This window comes from Poecilia reticulata, chromosome 13 (assembly GCF_904066995.2).
Source record: "Poecilia reticulata chromosome 13, P_reticulata-male-v2, whole genome shotgun sequence".
Classification (NCBI taxonomy): domain Eukaryota; kingdom Metazoa; phylum Chordata; class Actinopteri; order Cyprinodontiformes; family Poeciliidae; genus Poecilia; species Poecilia reticulata.
In genome coordinates this window covers 30,584,836-30,610,442 of record NC_088842.1, presented here as the reverse complement: position 1 = coordinate 30,610,442, position 25,607 = coordinate 30,584,836, and the positions used below count along the sequence as shown (strand labels likewise).

The window sequence follows — 25,607 nt, the reverse complement described above, 5'->3', positions numbered from 1 at the left end:
AGATTCAGGGAGGAAATGATGCGCGAGCTGCAGAACCAGAAGGGCAGCATCACCGAGGCGCAGACCCGGATAGCTGACCTGGAGGCTGCGTGCTTGGAAATGAAAGACGCGCTGCTTGAGACATTAGAAAGGAACAGAGCTATGAACGACAAACTTGTGGATTTGGAGAGCCGAAGCCGGAGAAATAATCTTCGTATCTATGGAGTTCCGGAAGGTAAAGAAGGTAGATCGGTTTCCGAGTTTGTCACCGATCTGCTGACCAAGCAGCTGAAGCTACCAGATGGAAGTGAACTACGGATTCAGCGGGCACACCGAGCTCTGGCACCCAGACCGCCTCCCAACGCGGCCCCGAGATCTATAATTGTGAATTTCTTGCAATTCAACACAAAAGAAATGGTTCTAAGGAAAGCCTGGGAACAGAAAGTGGAGATGGATGGCAAGCGCCTTTATTTTGATAATGATTACGCTTCGGAGATCATAGAAAAACGTAAAGCATACGGCCCATTAAAAGCAGCCTTGAAGCAGAAAGGTGTCAGATTCCAGACGCCGTTCACAAAGATGAGAATCTTCTGGGACTCTGGAGTTCGGACCTATGAGAACGCAGACGAAGCAGCGTCAGACATGATCAAGAGAGGCTTCGGGTTGATTTGGAAACCAAGAGAGAACAAGTTAAAAGTGACCAAGGAGAGGCTGGACTCGCTATTACCATGGAAACGGATCAACAACACCAATGCAGGACAACGCGCGAGGGAGAAACTCACAGAGTTCAGACGTGAGGACCAGTAACTCTGAACGTTGAATCATCTCAAGTTTGCTTTACTATAAAAAACATTTCAGGTAATGTTAGGGCGAGTTAAGAGTTGAGTGACTTTACCAGCTGGTTTGGATCCCGTCTCAGATATCAATCTCCCCTCTGTTACTAAAGTTACGTTATAGGTCTTTTGATAGATATTTAACCAAAATACCGAATGGAGTAAATGTTGTAGCGTTTACCAAATGTTGGACTTATCTAGTACAAGTAGACCTCTGTCTACTGCTAGAGAGGGCCCCCACCCTAGGGTGGTATTTTGCCCTCACCCCACCAGCAGGGATTCTGAGGGATGTCTTTGCACATCTCTACCTTTGGAAGTTTCTGTTCTATTTGTTCATCTGTGTTTTAATAGCTCGTTCAGCTATTTGTTGGGGACTCTTTTTCTAAAATCACATGGTGACCTTATGAAACTAAATAATGGCTGCTAATATTAAGATGGTTTCCTTGAATGTGAATGGTATAAATAATCCTATAAAACGTAAAAAAATTCTAACTAAAATGCGAAAAGAGAAAGCACAGTTAATCTATTTACAGGAGACACACCTGTCTAAATCTGAACATGAAAAACTTAGGGGCTTTGGATACTCAAATATATTTCACAGCTCTTTCAGACATGGAAACAAAAGGGGAGTTTCAATTCTAATTCATGACTCAGTAAAATTTGATTGTAGCTATGATCTGTCAGACAAAGAAGGGAGGTATGTGATAGTGAAGGGGACTCTTGACAATGTAAAGGTAACACTGGTCAATGTTTACAATCCCCCAAATAGTAAAATACAATTCCTTAATAACCTCCTCAATAAAATAATTATGGAAACAGAGGGAATGTTGATCTGGGGAGGGGATTTCAATATGGTATTAAACACAAAACTTGATACAACAAACAGTAAAAAACAACAAAATTTAACTACAAAAAATTTAAATTGGCACTTGAAGAGTTTGGATTTGTTGATGTCTGGAGGGAATTAAACCTCAATATAAAAGATTATACCCATTACTCGGCGCCTAATAAAAGTTATTCCAGAATTGATTACTTTTTCATGGATAAATGTGATATATATAAGGTAAAGGAATGTAAAATAGAAGAAACAAGTATATCTGACCATTCGTCACTAACATTAAAACTAAATTTATCCTCCGAAAACGCAAAACAGCATGGCGATTAAATGCAGGCTTGTTGAACTCCAAAACAATCAAAGCTGAAATTTCCCATGACATAAAAACCTACATAGAAGAGAATGATGACGGACAGGTTAATCCGGTGATATTATGGGACGCATTCAAGGCTGTATTAAGAGGAAAATTGATTTCAAAAACTGCGGCCTTTAAGAAATCCAGAATCGAAGCCTATGAAAAGAAAGAGCTCAACTAATAGATCTAGAGAAACAACATAAACTAACCCAAAATCCCAACCTGTTTATAAAATAAAAGAACTTAGAAACGACATTGATAAAATGCTTACATATGAAATCGAGAAGAAATCAAAGTTTATTAAACAATCATATCATGAGGTGGGATCTAAAGGAACAAAACTGTTGGCAAAGAAACTGAAAAAGCAACAGTCAGAGAGAAATATATATAAATTAAAGGATGATGAAACAAATCAAATGATACATGACCCAGCAACTATTGAGGACAGGTTTAGGACATACTACCAGAGATTATACAGTCAACCCCCTCTGCTAAAGATGGACAGATAGAATCCTTCTTGGAGTCACTGGACCTGCCCTCAATTGGAGAAACTCAAAACAAACATCTCACTTCCTATATAACAAAATAGAAATACAAAAGGCAATTAATAGGTTAAAAAATGGTAAAACACCAGGAAGTGATGGACTGCCATCTGAGTGGTACAAATCCTTTAGTGAAGATTTTCTACCATTACTAGAAAAATCATTTAATTATACATTGGAACATGCAGTGCTGCCGCCATCTTGGAGAGAAGCGATTATAACAGTCATTCCAAAAAGAGGAGGAGTGAAACATGCTCTGATTATAGACCTATATCTATTCTAAACATGGATTATAAAATTTATACCTCTATTTTAGCAAAACGATTTGAGCAATTCATTGGAGATATCATAGACGAGGACCAAACAGGATTTATTAAAGGTCGCCAAACGCGAGATAACATCAGGAGGGCACTTCACATAATAGATCATATTCAAAATAAAAAAATAACAGCTATCTTAATTGGTCTCGATGCAGAGAAAGCTTTTGACAGCGTGGGCTGGAACTTCTTATATAAAGCACTCGAAAAATTTGGTTTTAATGAAAAAGCTGTACAGTGTGTGAGGACTTTATACCAATCACCAGTGGCCAGAATCAAGATTAATGGAAATCTAACTGACAATATAAAACTAGAACGTTCTACACGTCAGGGTTGCTGTTTATCACCAACTTTATTTGCAATTTATATTGAACCACTCGCACAACATATAAGACAACATAAGGATCTTAAGGGTATTGATATACATAATGAGTCCCATACAATAGGTTTGTTTGCAGATGATGTAATTTGCTATTTATCAGACCCTGAAAACTCGCTGCCTTGTCTAATCAACCAGTTAGAGATATTTGGCTTTTATTCAGGATACAAATTAAATTTGAAAAAGACACAGGTTTTGACATTTGGTTATACTCCATCTGAAATGATACGTAGAAAATATAACTTAAATTGGAGCTCTACTATGATGACATACCTAGGAGTACAATTAACGAAAGACAGAGGTGATCTATATAAAGCTAACTTTACTAAAGTGGATCAAGAAATTAGGAAGGACATTAGAAGGTGGGATGTCCTAACACTAGACTTCAGCTCCAGAATTGAAGCGATAAAAATGAACGTGTCACCAAGGTTATTGTACCTCTTCTTGGCATTACCTATAGAAATCCCGGATAGACAGTTTAAAACATGGAACCAGATTATATCTAGATTCATATGGAACGCTAAAAAACCCAGAATAAAATTTGAAATTTTACAAATACCAAAAGAGAAAGGAGGTATGGCATTACCCGACTTTAGAAATATTACCACGCTGCCCAAATAGCTCCCATAATAAATATAAGCGCCAAAAATTATGAAGCGAAATGGAAAAATATTGAACAAAAAGTCAATGGAAGAGAATTGCGAAGTATTATTGGAGATATTGAGACCATTAAGAATATACTTAAGAATGTTAATGCTATTACTAGGTTTTCACTGGGTAAATGGTTATATATAATCCGAAAATACAAATTAGAGAAACAATTATGTTTGATCCAGTGGCCAGCCTACAATAAATATTTTATTCAGGACCCACAATTTAAACAATGGCTAGAAAGAGACTTAACAGCATTATGCGTTGTCCTTAAAGATGGACACTTTAAAAGTTTCCATGAACTACAGCAAGAGTTTGCTCTAAGAACTCAAGATCATTTTAGATACTTACAATTAAGGGACTTTTATAACAAAGAAATAAAACAAAAAATAGACCCAAATGAAAATGGGATTGTTAAAATGCTGATAGAGACCTATAAGGGTAAAAAACATAGAATAGTGTCTTTACTCTATAAATATTTGTTAGAAAATAGAGGCACTAATACATTGAATATTAAAACAAAATGGGAGAAGGAATTTGGTATTCAGCTAACTGAAGATGGCTGGCTGAATATTTGGAAGACTCAAATTACAACATCCTCTTCCAGAATTTGGAGAGAACATTGTTGGAAAAATATAATTAGATTTTTTAGAACACCTCAAATTACTAGTAAATTCAAATCTAGAGACCAACCATGTTGGAGAGATTGTGGAGCTCTTAATGTTAATCACACGCATATTTTCTGGCTTTGCCCTAGAATTACACAGTTCTGGAACAAAATACACAATAAGATTGTAACGATTTTGGGTTACTCAATACCCAAGTCTGGCCTGGTCTTATATCTTGGTTATTTGGACAATGCTGTACTTAATTATGATTGTTATTTGTTAAAAATTCTGTTGGTGGCAGCCAAAAAGGTCATAACCAGGAAGTGGTGCAAACCTGAACCTCCTACCACAAAGGAATGGATACAGACTGTGAACTCATTATTTGAGATGGAGATTCTAACATATAGACTGAGGACACAGGAACAGCAATGCATGGACAAATGGGAAAAATGGACAAACTTCACATCGAGACAGGACTAATTTTGGATAGGAATGGTCCCCTTCTGTTTTTGTTTTGAGTTACAAAAATGAGTCCCCCCTGATGTGATTTTTGTTTTTATTCTGTATTTTTTGTTTCTTATATTTTCTATTCTCTCTATTGTTTTATAATTTCTATTGTTTGATCTTTTTTCTTGATTGTGTTCTAATAACATTAACAAAAATAAAAATAAAGTTATAAAAAAAAAAAAAAAAGTGAATTAGTCAGAAAAAAGACACTTTATTTAACTCAATCAGGCATCAGAGGATCGTAAACCATGGAGGGTCTGAACTGACTTGACTCCAGCGGAGAAGCTGATGACCGGGAAGAAGAGGCCGTCCACGTTGAAGTTCTCGAACATGCCCTGAACCGGATGGCCGTTGATGCGGAACGAGATACTGGGCACGCTCAGATCCAGGCAGCAGCTGACAACGTCGTCCGCCGCCAGCGTGTGAGCGCTGGGTGACGCCACCTGGCGGGCCACCGTACCTGGACAACACAGCCGAGAGTCAACGACACCTGCAGCAGGCAGCGCCGCCGACGCTGAGGAGCTGATGGTTTCTGTCTCTGTCCTCCTTGAAATATGCTAACAACTGGACAGTTTCTAATCGTTTTCATTCTCCCTTTGGAGTCTCGTGTCTAAATGGTCGTTTTGGTCTAGTTTTGAATTTACCCTTATATTTTCACCATAAAAACTATTTTAATTTCCTTGTTTGGTATCATTACACAATCTAAGCTTCATGATTTTACAGTTTGTTTCAAAATGCCTTATCCCACTGGATGACAAAAACACACAAAAACAAAATCTGAGTAAAATAATCATGATATTTGTTCTATTATAACATTGAAAAAATACTGATTGAATCGTTTTTACAGCCTAAAATGAAACTTTCTTTTGTAAATTTTAAGAACTTGTGTTAATAAAGTGGTTAAGACTAAATCCTTAAAGATCAATAAACTTTAAATTAATTAATACTAGAACTGGAAAACATTTTAAATATCCAAAGTAAACAAATAAAATGAATTATGAAACATGGCTAGTTGACTAAGACTTTTATCGTCCAGTTTTATTAGAAAAAGAAAATAATTATGCAAATTAAAATTACTGGACTCATTTTAATTCATCATGCAATTAACTGATTTATTGCTTATTGCACATGAGCTCAAATCTGTTTCGGGCCAAATTCATAATTTTTTTTAAACATTTTGTGACTTTATTTTAATAAATTAAGAATCCTCTTGAATTCATTCAGTCTGTGTAAATCCCTGACATTGTAATAAACCAAACAGGTGAAATAAATGACCTACCTGACCATAAGTGCAGCCCATCGAAGCCGTAGGAGTAGAGGTCGTCTCCCACACCGTTCCCCCCCCAGCCCTCGCCTCCTCCAGGGTAGGGGCTGTAGCCCTCCGTCATGGCCCAGCCCACGCGCAGGTGGGTGGCCTGCGCCGTCACAAAGGACTCCACGTAGTCCACAATCATCTCGTAGTACCACTTCTTGAACTGCGTGGAGCCCTCACAGGTGCCCAGGAAGATGTTCGGCCTCACACTGAGACAGGAGCAAAATTACAACAGTTACTGATTTTTCAGGAGCTTTTCCAGACACATTTTTAATTTGATTTAAGCCTAAAATCACAGCTAATTCAACAGATGAATCCTGTTCAACACGTATCAGAGCCAGTGGTGGGCAAACGTCCGCTAATGCGATAATGGCGGATTTTTGTTTAGTGATTTTCCTAACTTTGAAAAGGTTTAGAGAGCTAGCTTCACCTTCATTTTTCCAGGCAAAGTTTGCTTAGCCAAAGCTTAGCACTTTGGCTAATTTTAAAAATGTTTGACACACTTAAATTTATCTTTTCGAGTAAATTCTAATGTGTCAATATTAAAGCTAAATTTTAACATTTTTCCTAACTTTGAAAACATTTAGAGAGCTAGCTTCACCTGCATTTTTCCAGGCAAATTCTAACGTGCTAATAGCTAAACTAATTATTAGCTTAGCACTTCTGCTAATTTTAAAAATGTTTAACACACCTAAATTTATATTTCTGAGTAAATTCTAATGTGTTAATATTAAAGCTAAATTGTAACATTTTTGCTAACTTTGAACAGGTTTAGAGAGCTAGCTTAACCTACATTTTCCCAGGCAAATTCTACTGTAGTCACTTTTGCTAGCTTTGGAAACGTTTAACACTCCTAGCATGCCGTAAATTTATTTTTCCAGGTAAATTCTATGCTCTAATTTTTAGTTTAGCAATTTTCCAGCTTTGAAAACATTTAACACATTTAGCTTCCACTAAATAAATTTTTCCGGATCAATTCTAAACCGCTAATTTACTATTAAGAATCCTTCAGGAAGTCAGATGTTTATTTTTACCTATTTTCATATAAACATCAATACAATATCGAAGGGCCTTATTGGTTTGTGACTTTCAAGAGTGGATAAAGTCTGAGTAGAAGTTAGCTCTTTAGCATTAGCTCCTGCTAAACACTGTGTTGGTTTAGCGCTGCACGTTAGCATTAGCGGAACTAATGATTAGTGCTTTAGTGTTAGTGCTCCTAGCATTTTAGGTAGCCACTATCTGAACAAATTAGCACAAAAACGTGTTTTAAAAAGGATTTTAGCCTCTTTGCTGCCATCAGACACAGTTTGATCACATTTCTGAGTGCTTCAGAGCCTTAATAAAAAATAAATGACAAAATAAATTAGCATTAGCATAAGACGCCATTTTCAGACCTGGTGGCATAGTTGACAATGTTGGTTTGCAGCAGGAGGTCTCGACCTGGCAGCAGGTTTTCTGTGATGAGGTTCTGGTTGGACCTCACAGCAACACCGTTACACACACACAGAGAGCGCAGGACGTCCAGAACCTGAAGGAATAAACAGGTTAGAACCACCTTCAAGTTTTTAAGATCGAAACCAGAATTTAAATCATGATTAAATTCCACAGGCCAAATGCGGACCTTGTGGTTCCTTCCATGCTTGTCGAGCAGAGAGATGATGGACTTTATGTGGTTCTCCTGGATGATGTTCAGAACTTCTGGACTTTCAATCAGGACGCAGTACAGCACCTCCAGGATTCCTGAATGCAAACAATGGAGGATTTTAACATTTAACAATAGAGGGTATAAAATAAAAAAAAACTACACAAAAAAGCCAGAAAATGTACAAAGAAAATAGCAGGCAGAAAACAAAATGTAGCATAAAATTATGGCCTGGACTTTAACACATTAATTTTGACAATTTATTAGATTAATTTTAATTAATCTCTTTTTTTGGACAGAAAGTTCTGGCTGGAACCTTATTTACACGTTTCCGGTACAACCATATATCTGACGCACAACAACATCCGCAAACATCAGCGACAGACGAAAAAACTGCTTCTCTTGGTTCACTGGGTGTTAATTTCTGCTTCTAAAAACAATCTGACGTGACGCTGGAAAATACTATTGTAGTGTTAAAGTAGTGCTAAAAGGAGTTAGCCTGTTAGAAAAGCTACTCAAGCCTAAATTAGCATCTCAATGCTAGCACAGACGTCCCTAAGGCTAATGCTAATGTTAGCATCCACAGTTCAGATTTCTAAAGATGAATGGTATTTAAATAATTAGATTTTTAGCTCATATGTCTATTTATTCAATAACTTAGCAGCAAAAAGAGTTTTTGAATTAAAAATGTTGCTTATTTTGTTGCAGTTAATTGCGACTGATTGAATACAGACCCTGCAGTTAACTTGATTAAATACTTCTAAATTCCTACCACTAATAAACATTAATGAATCTTCCCAGTAGCTTACCGGAGGAAGCCTCCAGACGATCCAGCTTGCTGACCAGCCAGTCCAGATTGTCACAGAACAACGCACAATTCGAACGATTCCCTCTGATGAGAGAAGCTGTGAGGTGGAAAAACAAAGAGTAATCCTGATCATTTGTCTAACAGAGGTATTACTCTGTGTGAGTTTCAGGTTTATTTATTCACCCAGCAGCTCATAAAGGAGGTTGACGATCTCCTTCCAGGACTCGGCCGCCTCCTCGCCGGCAAATTCAGAGAAGTGAGCAGCGGTGTTGTAGACGTTGAGCCGGTCGATGCACTCCAACACTATGGTGATCATTCCCTAGAGTAAAACAAAAGAAAGTGACGCATCTGTCTTTTTTTTTTTTGTTGGGGATGTTTAGAAAATGAAATATTGACATAATTCAGAAGAGTCTGAAAATTTTAATTTGTTTAGCTTAAAAGCGTCTCAGTGGTGTCTTCCTTCCGTCGAATTTTCCTATGGTTTACAGCAGCACCCTGGCAGGTGTTTTGAAAGAAAGGAACTGCAAGGGTTTGAAGAGTCGACAAATGTGGTGACAAAGTGGATTTAATGTGGGCCTATTAGGAAAAATCCACTTTTGTCACATTTTTGTACTTCCATCTGAGTCACCGCTGCTTCTAAAAACAGCTGAAGTATTTAAAATTTAAATAAAACACAAGGACGTTTTCTGGCAATAAGTTCATGTGTTTGGTATTTGGAAAATGAGCTGTTTCAAAAATCTCTTCATTAATAAGTTGCAACCACGAGGCGCTGTCCCGTTACCTAGTAACCCCACTTGAGCTCAGCCCCGTTACCTAGCAACCCCACTTGAGCCCAGCCTCATTACTTAGCAACCCCACTTGAGCCCAGCCCCGTTACCTAGCAACCCCACTTGAGCCCAGCCCCGTTACTTAGCAACCCCATTTGAGCCCAGCCCCGTTACCTAGCAACCCCACTTGAACCCAGCCCCGTTACCTAGCAACCAAAACGGAACTCTAGAAAGCTGGTTGAAAAGTTACTTTTCTGTCATTTTTGTCTTATTTCAAGTTATTTTCACTAAAAACTTGATCAACTTGGTAAGATTTTGAGATTTTACAGTGTAAGAATGAAAAAATGTAATGAACATGTTTTGTGCAGTCCGTAGCCCTATCCTAACTGACCTGTTGGCCACGCCCCTCTGCTAATCTTTCTATATTTGCCAGGGGGCGGGGCTTTGCTTTCACACTGGGGTTAGTGGCCCTTTAAATGCGGCTCGGCTCCTACCTCCTCTTGGAAGAGGTTTTGCCGGTTGCGTAGCGAGCGCAGCTTGGTCTGCTTCTCCTCGTGCTCCAGTTCCTCCTCCGGTGGACGGAAGTAGAAGATGAGATCCTGGAGGGAGAGGATGACTCCCTCCAGGGGAAGCGACACCGACCCTGGAGACTTATTCTTCCCACTCAGAGAGTCCAGTCCCCTGCAGGACAGTGAATAAAAGTCACATCCAAACTGAAGTCCCGTATCCTTCTGATTAGAGGAATTCGTTTTTATTCCGCGTATTTGAGCTGTAGGACATGTGAACGTACTTGATGAACTGCCTGAAGAGTCCTGTGGTGCTGTAAATCATCCGAGCAGCCTGAGACTCCTCGGTTTGGGAGCGGGACACAGTTAGAGCGTCGTCCGTGTGTCCTTCCTGTTGCAGGATAACCTGGAAACACAGACAGCACAATAACTTAGCAGCTAAAATTCACCGTTTCTCTTTGTTTTGAACGTCCATTTGGGTCCCGACTGATTCCAGAAACATTAAACAAAACAACCCAGACATTTTATGGAAATAAGTTAATAAGTAAACAAACTGTTGCCAAACCTACTGAGTCATAACCATGAGGCACTTCCCCGTTACCTAGCAACCCCGGCCAGCCCAACCCCGGTTACCTAGCAACCCCGGCCAGCCCAACCCCGGTTACCTAGCAACGCAAATGGAATTCCAGCAAATTTGTTCCATTGGTTTAACCGCTTTAATGTGCTGCTGGAAAAAAACACGCGGTTGACAATATATACATGTTATTATTTGTAATTCAGTTCAGAGTTTGGAAAACGTGTTAAGATCAGGTTTACAGAATCTAAACATGGTGCCATAACATCCCTCTATTCTTAAACATTTAAAAATGTTGAGCCCTCCATTAAAAACGTTGCTGGTCAGACATGTTGGACTGGTTCTCACCCTTCTCTTCATGGTTCCTAGCCGAGCGGCCTTAGCGTCCAGGGCGGCGTACGTCAGCCACAGTCCTGTGGACACATGCTGAACGAAACACATGGACTCGCCGTACTTTATCTCAGGAATTCCCATTCCCTCAACGTCCCGTTTCTGAGACACGTCCACCTTCTCCTGCTCAGGGACAGAAGCTAACAATCAGAGAAAACGACTGGGTGTGAAAGACGTCCAAAAAAAAAAATAACCCAACTTAATCCGACCTTTGAGATGCGAAAGCAGAACGCAGACATTTTGGTGTTTGACTTCTCCGGGTCCACCACCATCAGGACCTTGTCGTCATCCAGACAGAGGTACCGACCCGTGGTGATGTGACGAATACGGAAAGACACGCCCCATTTCATGTGGCTGCCGCTCCAACTGCAGGCAGCAAACAGAAACCAGAACTTAACCAGAACACGCTGAGAGGCCTGACCAAATAAACTCAGGAAGCTCTGACGTCTGTGCTTGAGAAATCCATCCATCCATCCATTTTCTTACACCCTTGTCCCTTAGTGGGTCAGGAGGTGCTAGTGCATCTCCAGCTAGCGTACCGGGCGAGAGGCGGGGTCACCTGGACAGGTCGCCAGTCTGTCACAGGGCAACACATAACCATGCACACACTCACTCACACCTAGGGGCAATTTGGAGAGGCCAATTAACCTGACAGTCATGTTTTTGGACTGTGGGAGGAAACCGGAGTACCCGGAGAAAACCCACCATGCACAGGGAGAACATGGAGACTCCATGCAGAAAGACCGGGGCTGGGAATCGAACCCAGAACCTTCTTGCTGCAAGGCAACAGCTCTACCAACTGCGCCACTGTGCAGCCCGCTTGAAAAATCATTTAAAAGACAATAAATTGGTGCAGAAATGTCAAAATTATGATCCCAAGATGGTTTTTAACGAGGTTAAAAACGTGTTTCTTAGTTCTCTTCTACAGTGTTGACATCTATACAAACAGTAAAACCAAGTATGCTGGGCTTAGTTTCTAGTGCAAATATCTCAGTTCGCTTAAAATAAGAACTGACTGGTAAATTTTCAGCAAGAAATAGGACTTTTAATGTTAACAAATAAGTTATAGCTAAACAAACAAATTCACTTATAACAAGACATTTTTCCATGTTGTAACTGAAATAAGCTACCAATAAAATTTTTACTTTTTCATCAATATTAAGGAATTATTATTGACAATATTGGATATATTGTCAATATTATATTGACAATATATCCAATATTGTCAATATAATATTGACAACAATATATATTGTCAATATTATATTGTCAATATTATATTGACAATATATACATATCGAATATATTGTGTGATTTTGTATATGTTTGTATAAATATAAATATTTTTATATAATGTAAATATAAATGAAAACTAATTTTGGCCAACAACTATCTAATATACATACATAATACATATATTCAAAATAAATGTATTTTGGATATATTTATACAAAATCTATCACTTGTACTGATTTATAAAATCAGTATAAATTGATATTTTTTGATTATAGCGTCTGTTCATAAAGTTACACATTTGTTCAGCCAAATTACCCCCAAAAAAGAAAATTGTCTTTGATATTGTTAAAAAGGTATTTAAATAAAATATAAATTTTTTGCCCACTGCTAATGTGACCTTGTCAAAATCAAGCAGGATGAGTCACCAGGACACACCTGCTCCACGTTTCATGTAAACTTAAGCAACCAATCATTGCAGAGATGCGGTTCTCATGACGTCACCTGATTCTGAGCGGCTCCAGCCTCCACAGGGACCGAGCCTGGCTGCACACCGCCCCGCCTTCGTAGTGAGCCGTCCTGCAGCAAAGTGACCGCAGAGACGTTACGCGCTGGAAGCGTCACACTTCACAACACCTGCTGGCTTCGTTTCTGCTCACCTGCGTTTCTCCTCTCCTTCCTCTGGCGTAGGGATGGCCAGACACTCGTCCATGTGGCCGTGGAACAGCCTGAGGACGTGACCCCCCGTCAGATATCCTGGAACAACCAACAAACACCCAAAGTTAGCTTTGAATCTGCTGTTCGGAAAGAGTCTAAAGAATCACCTGACTATGAGTTTGACTCAGAATATGAGCCTTAATCGTTCATTTGTTGTTCAATTCATAAATTCATGGTTTTCCCTTTTACAATGTTTATTAAAGATTATTTTTTAGTTTTATATTTATTGATTTAATGTAGTGATGTTTACAAATCTGTATAAATGTGCTCTTGGACATTGCTGAATGTAGCAACACAGATCCCTGATGAACTCCACATCAGTGTTTACTTCTGATGTGTAAGAGAGTATAAACTTCTCAATCCTAGCAATAAAACCCCAAACAGTTGACAAAATAACACTAATTACAGTCTAGCCCACATATTCATGGACTCATCTGAAGAAATATAACGTATGGAAAGGTGTTTTCAAACCTCAGTCTGTTAGACTCGGTTCGATTTGGGACCAAAACTGCAACAGTTGTTGCATTTTCAGCTGCTGCAGTTTGTTTTCTCACTGCACTGCGTCAAACAAACCAAACTATTTGAAAAACCTGTTCCCCTCCTCGCCTGCGGGGGCGCTGCACCAAGAACCACAGACGTGAAAACTGCTGAAGAAGGCAGCGCTTCTTTACAAAATGTAAACAAAAATGGACTAGCATCAAATTTTGTAGGATTTCTCTTTTGTTTTTGGTAGAAAACTAAGACCCATTTCTCCCTCTAGCACTTGACACTTGTTTGTTTTGGTTGGATTTACCCAGAATGCCCTGCTCTATAATCCACTTCCTGTTTTTATACTGGTCTCCGGTCCGTTTGGCGTTCACTTTAACCAAACTTAGATCTAGGTTTTAGAGTTCGATTGCACGTTTTACGGACTTTCTAGGCTAATGAACTGGAATTTGATTAAATTGGTGAATTCCTTTAAGATATGAAGACACAATGGCAACATATGTGGACATATTTATATTTACGTGAACTCCATAACCACGGCTTGTCTTTACCGGTTTACATGCTAACAACTTCAGTGAATAGTGACAAGTCACAGATCAAGGATAAAAAAACTTTAATTAGGATAAAACAATTGAATTGCAAAAGAATTATGTTTATTTTAACTGTATTTTTGTTAAGTTTGTCTTGTTTAAGGCTTAATAGTTGGTTAATAATGTCTTTCTATAACACATAATGCAAATGTAACATTAACTCAAGTTAAATCTGTTTACTATGAAACATTAATATTTATGTATTTTCTACAGGAGACGTTTTAAGCATTTCAACCATAATTGAATCTTATAGGGATTTTATGTTATAAACCAGGGGTCCCCAAACTTTTTCCTGTGAGGGCCACATAACGTTTCCCTTCTCTGGTGGGGGGCCGGAGTCAGTTTGTAACAGAAAAAATGTTACACGGTTATCACCTGCGCTGCCGGAAATTGTTGTGCGTTACTCGATTGATTTTTACCCAAAAACCGTTAGTGAAACCGTCACTGGGACTGACTAGTATATATTCCTCTGAGGGAAAGTAACTTTAAACTTTCACATAAAGTTTTGAAGTATAAGCTGCTACTTACAGGCATTGCTTCGAAGAATTCGACCTGGAATGCGGCGTTCATAACAAACACGTGTTCATCTGCTCTACCGCTAGCAAACAACCGCACTGATTAATTAACATAAAAGTCAAGCAGTTCCCCAAAAGTCAACAGATGGCAGCAATGCGCCATGAAAAACAAAACACCCACAGTTTACAGGACACACTTCCTGCTAAAGAGCCCCCTGGTGGTTGAAGAAAAATCCACATATAAACCAGAAAATACAATATATGAAAAAAAATCTGAATGCTCTCTGGTATTGTTCAGGGGGCCGGACCAAATGTGGAGGCGGGCCGAATCCGGCCCGCGGGCCGTAGTTTGGGGACCACTGTTATAAACCAACACAAAACAGACAATTATTGCAAAGTTTAAACATTTTTTAACTCAAAAACACGAAAGACCGAAGGACGACTTGCTGAGCTCCGTCATTGGGTTGAGCAAAGTTTTCTGGGAGGAACCCTGATTTGATTTACTTATTGGTTTTTCCTGCTTCGACTCATTCTGCCAGACGTGCTGGAAAAATCAGAGTGACGGTTTTTACCCTCAGCTAATTCACATCCTGAGCTAATGGGGTTCATGTTCCACAGAGTTTGCATGAAGGAGGCGTCGACCATCAGATCTCCGCTGGCGTAGGACAGATGCTGAGGACAAAGGTCAGGAGGAGAATCAGTTTGGTGAAGCAAAAGACGGAGAATAAAACCGACAACGAGCCTCACCAGGTATCTCTCAGACGACACACTGACGAGAATGAGGTCATCACCCACCCTGACCTTTTCACCTTCTGACCTCTGTTTGGAGGCTGGATGAATTGTCCACCAACACGCCTCACCTGGAGAGAGAGAGAGAGAGAAAGAGAGAGAGAGAGCGCAGGCCAACAGGTGATTCATGCTTTGTCACAAAATATCTAGAAAAGTGGTTTAAACAGCATTTATAGGAATGTGTTACCAATGGAATCTTCTTGCAAGCCCACATCGAAGGCCAGCTTGTCAGTGAGGGATCGAGACGTAGTCAAACAGCTCAGATACTGAAAATAAATATTAGTTTAGCCCGGATCTGACAGAAACTCACACCATTAAACCCTGATTTTATATCCTATCTACAAAAAATGCATTCTTTGTGCTTATGCTGTCAATCAACTGAGAGAATATTAATTACAACACCGTGATTAGTGTAAAATTAGGTATGATGCTTATTAGATACCCTAGGCACCTAAGGAGTAAAACTTTTCAATCTCAGTGTGTTTATTGTTTTATGAATGTTGCTAATGCTCAAATAAAAGTTGAAACTGAGTCAAAATGTTTTTGACCAACCATTGACTTGTCATTATTACTGTTTTAAATACAAACTTCATTTCCTGTTCCTAGCTCATTTTTTGCCAAATGAAATCAATATTAGAATCTGAATTGTATCAACTTTTCTACAATTTATTTTCAACCCAGTGTTTAAAATATAGTAACATACTAGCACATTTACTTTTTAATTTACTGTCCTACAAGCTTTTTATCTCCATTTCACAATATAAAAAATATTCCATTAGGATTTGTATTTATGTAGTATTTTGGGAATCTGATTCTTGCATATATTATAATCAAAATACATGCAAGAGAGTTACAATTTCAACAATTATCCCTAAAATGTGCATATTGTTTATTAATGCCAGTATTACTTGTTGCCATTCCTTATTCGTCTATTGTCGCTAAAATGCTTCATACCTAAAACTTTTTAGAATTTTTGTCACAGGTTGTGTATTCTACTAAATCAGTTGTAGAAGACATTCATAAGTGTAAATATTTTTTACGCAAATTACTTCAGGGTTAAAGTTAACCGGGTTGATAAGCAAAATTCTACATCTGTACACTTAGCCTGTACTACGTGCAGTTCACCCTCCGACCACTAGATGGCATCAAAACACATCTAATATTATCCTAAGCATGAGAGGCAAATACGTCAACCAGCATTTGTTGTGTTCATAAACCATTTTCAGCTTTATTCATAGCAAAACAAGTATGTAGCTAATTAGCATCACTCGTCCATAAGGGTAAGATGAAAGCCTCACCATGCCCGAGTGGTGGTGTCTTAGAAGAATGGCGTGACCGTACAGTAAAGTGCGATGGCCTCCACCCTGCGACGACTGAGTGGGAAAAAGATGGAAAAAAAACATTGGTTTATTTTTAAAACATCCATCCATCCATCCATCCATTTTCTTCCGCTTATCCGGGGTCGGGTCGCGGGGGCAGCAGCTTCAGAAGGGAGGCCCAGACTTCCCTCTCCCCAGCCACTTCTTCCAGCTCCTCCGGGGGAATCCCAAGGCGTTCCCAGGCCAGCCGAGAGACGTAATCCCTCCAGCGTGTCCTGGGTCTTCCCCGAGGCCTCCTCCCGGTGGGACGTGCCCGGAACACCTCACCAGGGAGGCGTCCAGGAGGCATCCTGACCAGATGCCCGAGCCTCAACTGGCTCCTCTCGACGTGGAGGAGCAGCGGCTCTACTCTGAGTCCCTCCTGGATGACCGAGCTTCTCACCCTATCTCTAAGGGAGAGCCCAGCCACCCTGCGGAGGAAACCCATTTCGGCCGCTTGTACCCGTGATCTCGTTCTTTCGGTCATGACCCAAAGCTCATGACCATAGATGAGGGTGGGAACGTAGATCGACCGGTAAATCGAGAGCTTCGCTTTTTGGCTCAGCTCTCTCTTCACCACGACGGACCGGTACAGCGCCCGCTTCACGGCAGACGCTGCCCCAATTTTTTAAAACACATTCAGGTTAAAAATCTGGCTGATTATCCAGAGTCTTGATCCCTCCTGGTTCTATCTTCTCTTTGGGTTTTCTACAGGATTAGGTTCCAGGAACTGAGATGCTCATGGAAGAAGGCTGATCTGATGCATGATGGACCAACCAAATTCAGGTTTTTACTGTTGGTCTTCACCATCACACAAGTAGAGAAAATAATGTAAAATATAACGCGGTAAATCCTTCTGGGAACAGAGAAAGATTTGGCTTTTTCCACTAAATACTGCTTTAAAACAAAATTTGAGAAAACAACATGAGTGGCATTTCAAAGCATGCAAACAAAAGACAGAACAGTCACAATAACAAAGTTATCCTCTGTTTTTTTTCAGAGAGGATATCAAGACGTGAAAGATGAGGTTCAAAATAAAACCGTTAAAAACAAAAAATTACATCAAACCCGTATATTTCACACAGTTTTTCTTCAACATCCATCACAAACAGAACCACAAAAAATCAATTAATGTGGCAGTTGTGAATGGATAAAGTCAAATAATGATTTAGTTTAGCCAACAGGAGGACAGGAAACCTGTGGACAGCTATAATCCAACGGGATAAATTGGGGGCAGGTATGTAAAGTGGTAGCATGATACCATTAGCCCCAGTTAGCATTAGCGCTGGGTTTGTTGGGACAGGTGGTGGCGTTGTGGGTGATATCCTGACTGCTTGTGAGTTAACAGGGGCGCGCGTCCAGAGCGCCGTGGGTGTCCAGTTTCCTCTTCCTTTTCTGACGGAGGCAGGTGGGGCGCGGTGGCGGGCGGCAGGCTATTCCAATCCTGCTGCCCGTCATCAGGAACAACTTCATGCTGCTGTGAAGCCTGACCTGCCTGTCAATACAAACACTGACAAAATGTCTCGGATAAAAACCTCTAGCCAGTTTTTTTTTATTTGTGAGAATGAACTCCTTCTGCTGTGTGAGATAATTATGCAACATGCAACCACAGATAACTAAAGGGACAGTATTATGTGCTTTCCAGGCACATAGTGCCATTCAACAGCACAATCAAGTAACTACGTTAACACAACCTGTATGTATTGAATATCACTTAAAAGAAATTTTATTTTGTAATTTCATTAATTTATTATTTTGTAATAAAATTTATTTTTAATTTTATTTACATATGCATATAGACACATTGCAGCGTAACGCCACCCTCAGCTTCCTGCTGGAGGGAAAAAAGCTGCTCGCCGATTTTGACTAGCACTGATTTTAGCTGTTAAGTTTTTAACGTAACACTTTACATTTTTAAATGTACATGATATATAAGAGAAAAAGGTATGCAGTGCTCTTCCACTAACTGACAGCTAGATAAGGTCAGGAAAAAACAGCGAGGGAGGGGAAAGCAGGTCAGTTATGCTAGCTTGACTATGACAATCTTAACTAGTAGATGTGCTGCAGAAATTGGTGTGTTTGATTTAGTTAGAAAAAAAGGCAACTTACACACCAACAGATCATCAGTAGAGCAGGTGTTTCAATTAGCTAATCAACCACCGCAGTGTTAGCCTAGCTAATAGCAGCGGTAGCTAATCTTAATAATCGCAAAAATAAACATCAAGCCTAAAAATATAAAACTGTAACAGACTGAATATTCTGTTCATTGTGTGGGAAATGTTTGAGTGTTTTTTTAGCATTGAATCCTTAATACATTTAGTGTTGTTGTCAGTCAGTTGCCATGGCGATGACTCTGTGTGTGGCGTAGCCGACACAAAGAGAGCGAGAAAAACGAAGAATACAAGCGGTTTTGAGTTATTCCTCAAAGGCTCTGCGTTAATTTCCCCTTTGCTGTGGCGCACTGCACTAAACTAAAAATACCTTCATCTCCAGGTTTGATTTAGTTAACATATTTGTTCTACTGCGGCATGTAAAATAATCGTCTTTTACCCCTCCAACGTCGCAATGTGCAATTTACTTATACTCTTCTATCATTTATTTATTACTTATTTGGCTTCTTGAAGTCCAAATTTTGTATCACAAACATGCAAATGTGAGCTGTTATGACAATAATAAAAATGTATATCCTTGTATCATCAAAATTAGGTCTCTGTCACTTTAAATACTCCTGCTCCAGGAAGAAAGCGAAACTCACCTCAAATCAACTTTCCCCCCTGCTAAATAGGTTACTTAGGGTTCTGTCTTTAAAATCCCTTCATGAATAAACAGAGGAAATCTGCCTGATGGCGTTTTAAACAAATAACAACAATGCTGCAAACTGAGAGGCTGGGGAAACATCTGCATGAAATGAAAACGCAATGAGACACTGGGCTGCAAGTATGAGGTAACATCAAAACTTTACATAGCATCAATGAGCAGTAGAGCAGAGTGAAAGTACTCAGTTCAACAGGAAAGAACCACCAGCTGTGTGCATGACGGGGAAACATAAACTAATCAATATGTACAACATTATTTCAACCAACAGGACAGGAACGAGGACAAGCGTCGAGTCAGTTGGGACACACAGGAAGTAAAACATGTTAACAGACATACCCATTTGTCCAAATCGACTGCCTGCTTGGCAGGAAGCAAAATGGGAAGGGAGGGAAGGAAGGAGGAGTCAGAGAGCAGGTAAAAACAACTGGCATAAAGTAAAATATATATAAACCCAATGATCAGGATTTGTGGACGTCTTACAGTGAACAAGCAGCAGCATGTTAAATTCACTTCCAGATAAAGAGAAACAGGAGCAGGAAGTTGGGGGTCGATAATTATTGTGATAAATTATTAAAATACTTAAAGATTCGCTACCAATGTTTTCATTACAAATATGCTCCTCAAGTCATTGTCTAAATTCTAATGTTAAAAAATCACTGTTACATTTACTCAATTACATTTACTTGAGTAACTTCTTTGAAAAAAAGTACTTTTAAGAGTATTTTTACTATGCTGTACTTTCTGCTTTTACTTGAGTAATTTTAATATGAAGTATTTTCTCTCTTATTTGAGTAAAATCTCTGGATTTTCTACCCACTGAATCAAAAACAAACCAGAAATTCATCAGACAGACAAACACCTGCAGTTTTTGTTAAAAGTTTCTGAAGTTTTTTATTGAAAGAAACTGATTTGGAAACATTTTCTTTTGACTGATTTTGGTATTTTTTTTGTTATTTATATGAATTACTGTCATTTTGGTTCTTAAAATAACAAAATTTCCACTCAACTTTATATTTTCTTCCTCTGATTTTATGTAATTCTTAAATATTAAGTAGCTGAAAATTTGATCAGATATTGAGTACTTGAGTAAACGTTTTACTTTTGCTTGAGTAAAAATATGTTGAAGTAGTGATACCATTACTTCAGTAGAATATTTGTCAACTCAAAAGTATCTTTTTTATAAACGTTACGTCCTGCAGCTTTAAGATAAGGACTTAGCTCACCTCGGTCATCTCCACCGTGTTGGCCAGCATCTCCACCAGCGCTCGGACCGAGAGCGACTGCTCCAGGATGAACGAGCATATGGCCAGGTCCGGGGGAACATTCTGCAGAGGAAGAGCCGCAGGTGAACCGCAGGTGACCAGGAAGAGGTTCAGAACAGCAGCAGAGTGCAGGAAGTTACCTGAGCGTTGGACGTGGTTTCCAGGAAGCAGAGTCGGTTCCCGAAGCCCTCGCAGGAGAGACAGAGTTTGATCTGCTGCTCCTTCAGGACGGAGGCGGTGCACTGCAGAACCACCTGGTCATCCTGCACAAAAACATGTTTATTTAGTGCATTTCTGCGATCTATGAGGGGTGTCAAACTCAAGGACAGCGGGACAAATCTGGCCCACCAAAGCTTTTTATATGGTCCTCTGGACCAGGGATCCCCGAAGAGCATTAACCCCTTCTGTCTCTTTAATAAGCTCCTGTTCTTTCAGAATCTCCGCCTTCAGGATCCCAGCAATACTCCACATCATGCTGTTTACAACCGTTCTTACTGTTGGACTGAGAAGTAATAGGCATGATGAACTCAGTTACATATAGAATTATATAAAATTTTAAAATAAATTATTTTCTATAATGGGCTGCACAGTGGTGCTGTTGGTAGAGCTGTTGCCTTGCAGCAAGAAGGTTCTGGGTTCGATTCCCGGCCTTTCTGCATGGAGTTTGCATGTTCTCCCTGTGCATGGTGGGTTTTCTCTGGGTACTCCGGTTTCCTCCCACAGTCCAAAAACATGACTGTCAGGTTAATTGGTCTGTCTAAATTTTCCCTAGGTGTGAGTGAGTGTGTGTGCATGGTTGTGTGTCTCTGTGTTGCCCTGTGACAGACTGGCGACCTGTCCAGGTGACCTCGCCCGGTACGCTGGCTGGAGAGGAACCAGCAACTCTCCCGACCCCATTAAGGGGCAAGGGTGTAAGAAAATGGATGGATGGATATTTTCTATAATACTTCCCCAACTTAAAAATATTGATCATAAAAGAGGAATAAAATTGTCCCACAGAGGTAAAATTCGGGTGTAATAGCAGCATACACTGCAAAAACTCCAAATCTTACCAATTATTTTTGTCTAGTTTCTAGTACAAATATCTCAGTACACTTAAAATAAGACAAAATTAACTTAAAATTGGCTTTTCAGCAAGATATAGAAGCTAGTTTTAAGTAAATAGTTCCTTAACATTGACAAAAAAATGTATAGTTCCACTGGTAGAATGTTCTACTCCACCGTTACCTAGCAACCCCGGCTAAGCCCAGCCCGTATCCTAGCAACCCAGTTTCAGTTCCACTGGCAGATTATTTCACTTATAACATGGGAAGAATGTCTTGCTAAAGGTAAATTTAAATGCCAGTGTAATTAGTACTTTCATCAATATTATGAAATGATTTACTTAAGACAAGTTTATGTGTCTGGCTGAAAAAAATTACTTTTGTGTTATTTCAAGTGTAATAAGATATTTGCACTAGAAATTAGATAAAAGATACTTGGTAAAAAAATAACAGAAAACACCTACTTAGGACTTGGATATGCAATTGAGTCACATTTTAAATTTTTTTTACAAAATGTGGATTTGTATTAAACATTGAAAAAGACAGACTGGGAACTACATGCAGTAAATTATTGCAGAAAAACAGTTGAAGAAAAAGAAATGAGTAACATATCTGAAACTGCGAGCAGCATTTAGAGAGAATAAAGCAGAGAAATCAGCCGATAAACATTAACTGGAGTCCAAAGTCACTTTTCAACGTCCGGCATCCTGTATGTTTCGGATCTCCGGTTCACACCTGGATCAAAAAATACCGCCAGGAAGAGAACCGAAACATGCAGGACGCACGCCGCTGCTGTAAACCACAGGAGACGCCAGCAGCTCAAACACTAATACTGACAGTGTGTAATTGTTTCCCTTGTCAATCCCTGGAGAAGCCGCAGACCGGAGTGAAGGCAGCAATAAACACCCGTCCTGTGTGGAACCAACACCAGACAGGCAGCATTCTCAGCTGCTAACCCTCATCAAAGTGGAAGCATCACCCTAACGTTCCTCTCTGGCTAACCGGCTAAACACTCCTGGACCAAATCAAGACTTTTTACCCTTTTATCGAATCATTCTCTCTTATACGTCAGTAGTTTTGGCTAAAACATATTTATTTAATGCTTTCAATACATTCTCTTTTTTTTCCCCCAGAAATTATCTTTTTTGATTCTGCAAACTCCAGTTACCAATTAATCAATTACTAAATTAGTTGACCATTATTTCAATAATCAGTTAATCATGATTAATCATCTTAGCCCTAGTAATTTTACATCTTTGAAAAGCAGAAGTGGAGCCTCCTGCACAACCAACCACAACCTGGATGGTAAGGCAGCAACAAAACACGCGTCTTTTCCAGCAGCCGTAAAACCAGCTGACCAAACCTGCTGGAGCGCTGCTTTGGTTGCTAGGTGACAGGGCTGGACTTGGCCGCGGTTGCTAGGTAACCGCGCAGTTGAATCTGACTTAACAATTGGGAGGATTTGAAGCTGTTTGTTTTCAGCTTATTGCCAAAGAAGGACTGGGTGTTTCGTTGTTTTTCAGCGCTTGAGCTGTTTTTAGAAGCAGTAAAGATGCAAATTGAATAACAAAAATGTGAATTTTGCACAATAGCTCCCCTTTAAATGTAAACCCTCAGGCAGACAAAGCTGTTTGCAGCTCATAACAGGTTAATACAACTTAATGCCCATCAGTGACCTCATAATATCTCCTTCTCCTTTACAGCCCAAAGGCCTCTGGAGGTTATTTGGCCGAAGAGCGTCCTCTTCCTTTGAAAGGGCTATCATCTATCTCCTCTCAGCCTAGAAACGTCTCCTTGGTCCTGTCCTCGCATTTCCTGCTATGCACTTCACAAACTGGAGCAATGTGTCCTCTCCGTTTCACTGCAGACATGAGATACAGCGCTCAACGGCCAAATCAAGAGCTGCTTAAAGCGCACAGTAGCCGAGAAAACAGGAACGATTCTACGAAACGTCCAGAAGGTGGACAGGAGAAACGTTTTGGTTTGTTTGAATTGTTTACAGAAGTCAGTGGCGGAGGTGGGTGCAGCACTCAGAAATTATACTCAAGTAAAAGTAAAAAAAATAACTGTTCAAGAAATAAAACGTAAGAGTAAAAAAGTATTTGATAAAAAAAAAAGTAATGCTCAAATTATCAATCATTTCATATTTAAAAATTACATCGTCAGATGGACCAAAATGTAAAGCTAAGTGGAAATGTTGGTGTTTTAAAGAACCAAAATGTAATTCATATAAGTAACAACAACAAAAAAAAGTCAAAATCAGGCAAAAGAAAAAGCTAAAAAGAATCACATCAGGTTCAAAGTATTAAAATCTATTCAAACACATAACCTGCTCAGTCGTTATTTTCATTTTATTGACCTCTGATGGAACCAAAAACAAGAACAAACTGTTGAGTAAAAGTCTAAATGTAGCGGCTGCCATCAGATCTACTAACTGAACTTTCATATTTAAGTTTCCTGATGAAACGCATTCAAAATCTGGTCAACATGCTGGTGTGCGTTAGCAAACGAACCCTGCGGCTAAAAGATTGTAGCTAAGCGTTAGTCGGGGTCAAAGGTAGAGGAAGGGACAATGTGGCAGAGACTCAGACAAACACACCAGTCAGTCTAGATGGGGGCAATTAAAGAGCCGAGGATTTACAGCCTTTTGAAATGGACACCTTTGTGTAACCATGAGGGCCGTTTGACGGCGCAGACAAGCAGGAACGATGCCCAAAACAACATGGAGGGGGAAAACAGGCGCGAGAAAATCCTCATTCAATCATCCCATGTTCTCCTAAGCTAGGAGAAAAGCAGCGTTACTCACGGACGCTTTCATAAACGGTGTTTTAAAAATATGCAAATTTTAAGCTGAATGAAAAATCACAGCACAGATGTTGTTAGCTGGCCTGGATGATGACGACGCAGGGCCAGTTTTAATAGAGCAGAATAACTGAAGCCTAATTTACTGTCTGGGCACAGAATCAGAAGAAAAAGACTTAATAATACACAAATCAAATTATAAACAGACTTTTTTATCTGACATATTTGCAGAGGTGGGAAGTAACAGAGTAAATTTGTGATTCTTCAGATGTGGGACAAAGTGGGTTAAAATTTACCTCCAAAATAATGTAGCTACTCCTCAAGCTTATGTACTATATGACAAATACTGATTTGGAAATGTAAAGATGCTAAGGTGCAGCCTCACAGTTGCATGTTTTTTTTTTTGAAAATTACATTTTTAGTAAACCTTACCCAGAACTTTGTCAACATAATCAGACAAAACTAAATATGATTATTTTTAATGAAACTATTAGATGCTTTTACTCAGTTTTACAGATAAATGCTTCTCAAGAAACAAACGAAATATTATTGAAAACAAGAAACATAAAGTCCATCCTGACACAGGACTGACGCAGGTGACGAACTATTGAGTAAAAAGAAAACACTGCACTCAACTATGTTTAAATAAAGGCTTAAGTGTTGTATAGGATACAACACGCCTCTTTTCTCTTTCCTTGATATTTTTTTTTCTTTACGCTCTTCCACGTTCATAAAACTGTTTCTGAAAATAAACAGAAATACCTGATGCATGTGAAGATATGCCATAATACATTAAAATAAATTAACTTCACACTTACGTGAGTTTTGTGAACACTATCAGTTAAAAACTGACGGGTTGACAAAAAGCCATTTATATGACGTTACTCTGAAGGCGGCCATCTTGTAGCTCGTCGGTTCTTTGAAATATTCACAATATACTAAAAATTAAGTATTTATTTCACAAAATTGAATCGAATTTGGTTAATTTTC

General features: G+C 39.3%; 1 protein-coding gene across 9 annotated transcripts in view; it reads right to left on the bottom strand.

The window, feature by feature from the left end:
* Positions 1-25,607, bottom strand: part of ryr1b (ryanodine receptor 1b (skeletal)) — a 128,421-nt gene that overhangs the window by 87,659 nt on the left and 15,155 nt on the right. For 5 of the 9 annotated variants that reach the window (XM_081614644.1, XM_081614647.1, XM_081614649.1 and 2 more), the window contains exons 2-20: positions 20,913-21,035; positions 20,734-20,835; positions 19,847-19,867; positions 16,634-16,708; positions 15,523-15,601; positions 15,294-15,406; positions 15,119-15,218; positions 12,898-12,994; positions 12,743-12,817; positions 11,215-11,371; positions 10,964-11,128; positions 10,326-10,447; positions 10,030-10,216; positions 8,952-9,087; positions 8,770-8,865; positions 7,940-8,058; positions 7,713-7,846; positions 6,286-6,527; positions 5,274-5,466 (exon numbers count right to left, since the gene is read on the bottom strand). In XM_081614644.1, the coding sequence (XP_081470770.1) occupies positions 5,274-5,466; positions 6,286-6,527; positions 7,713-7,846; positions 7,940-8,058; positions 8,770-8,865; positions 8,952-9,087; positions 10,030-10,216; positions 10,326-10,447; positions 10,964-11,128; positions 11,215-11,371; positions 12,743-12,817; positions 12,898-12,994; positions 15,119-15,218; positions 15,294-15,406; positions 15,523-15,601; positions 16,634-16,708; positions 19,847-19,867; positions 20,734-20,835; positions 20,913-21,035 (2,336 nt within the window). The remainder of the gene's footprint in view (positions 1-5,273; positions 5,467-6,285; positions 6,528-7,712; positions 7,847-7,939; positions 8,059-8,769; positions 8,866-8,951; positions 9,088-10,029; positions 10,217-10,325; positions 10,448-10,963; positions 11,129-11,214; positions 11,372-12,742; positions 12,818-12,897; positions 12,995-15,118; positions 15,219-15,293; positions 15,407-15,522; positions 15,602-16,633; positions 16,709-19,846; positions 19,868-20,733; positions 20,836-20,912; positions 21,036-25,607) is intronic. The other 4 variants (XM_081614646.1, XM_081614650.1, XM_081614651.1 and 1 more) reach the window with 1 other exon arrangement.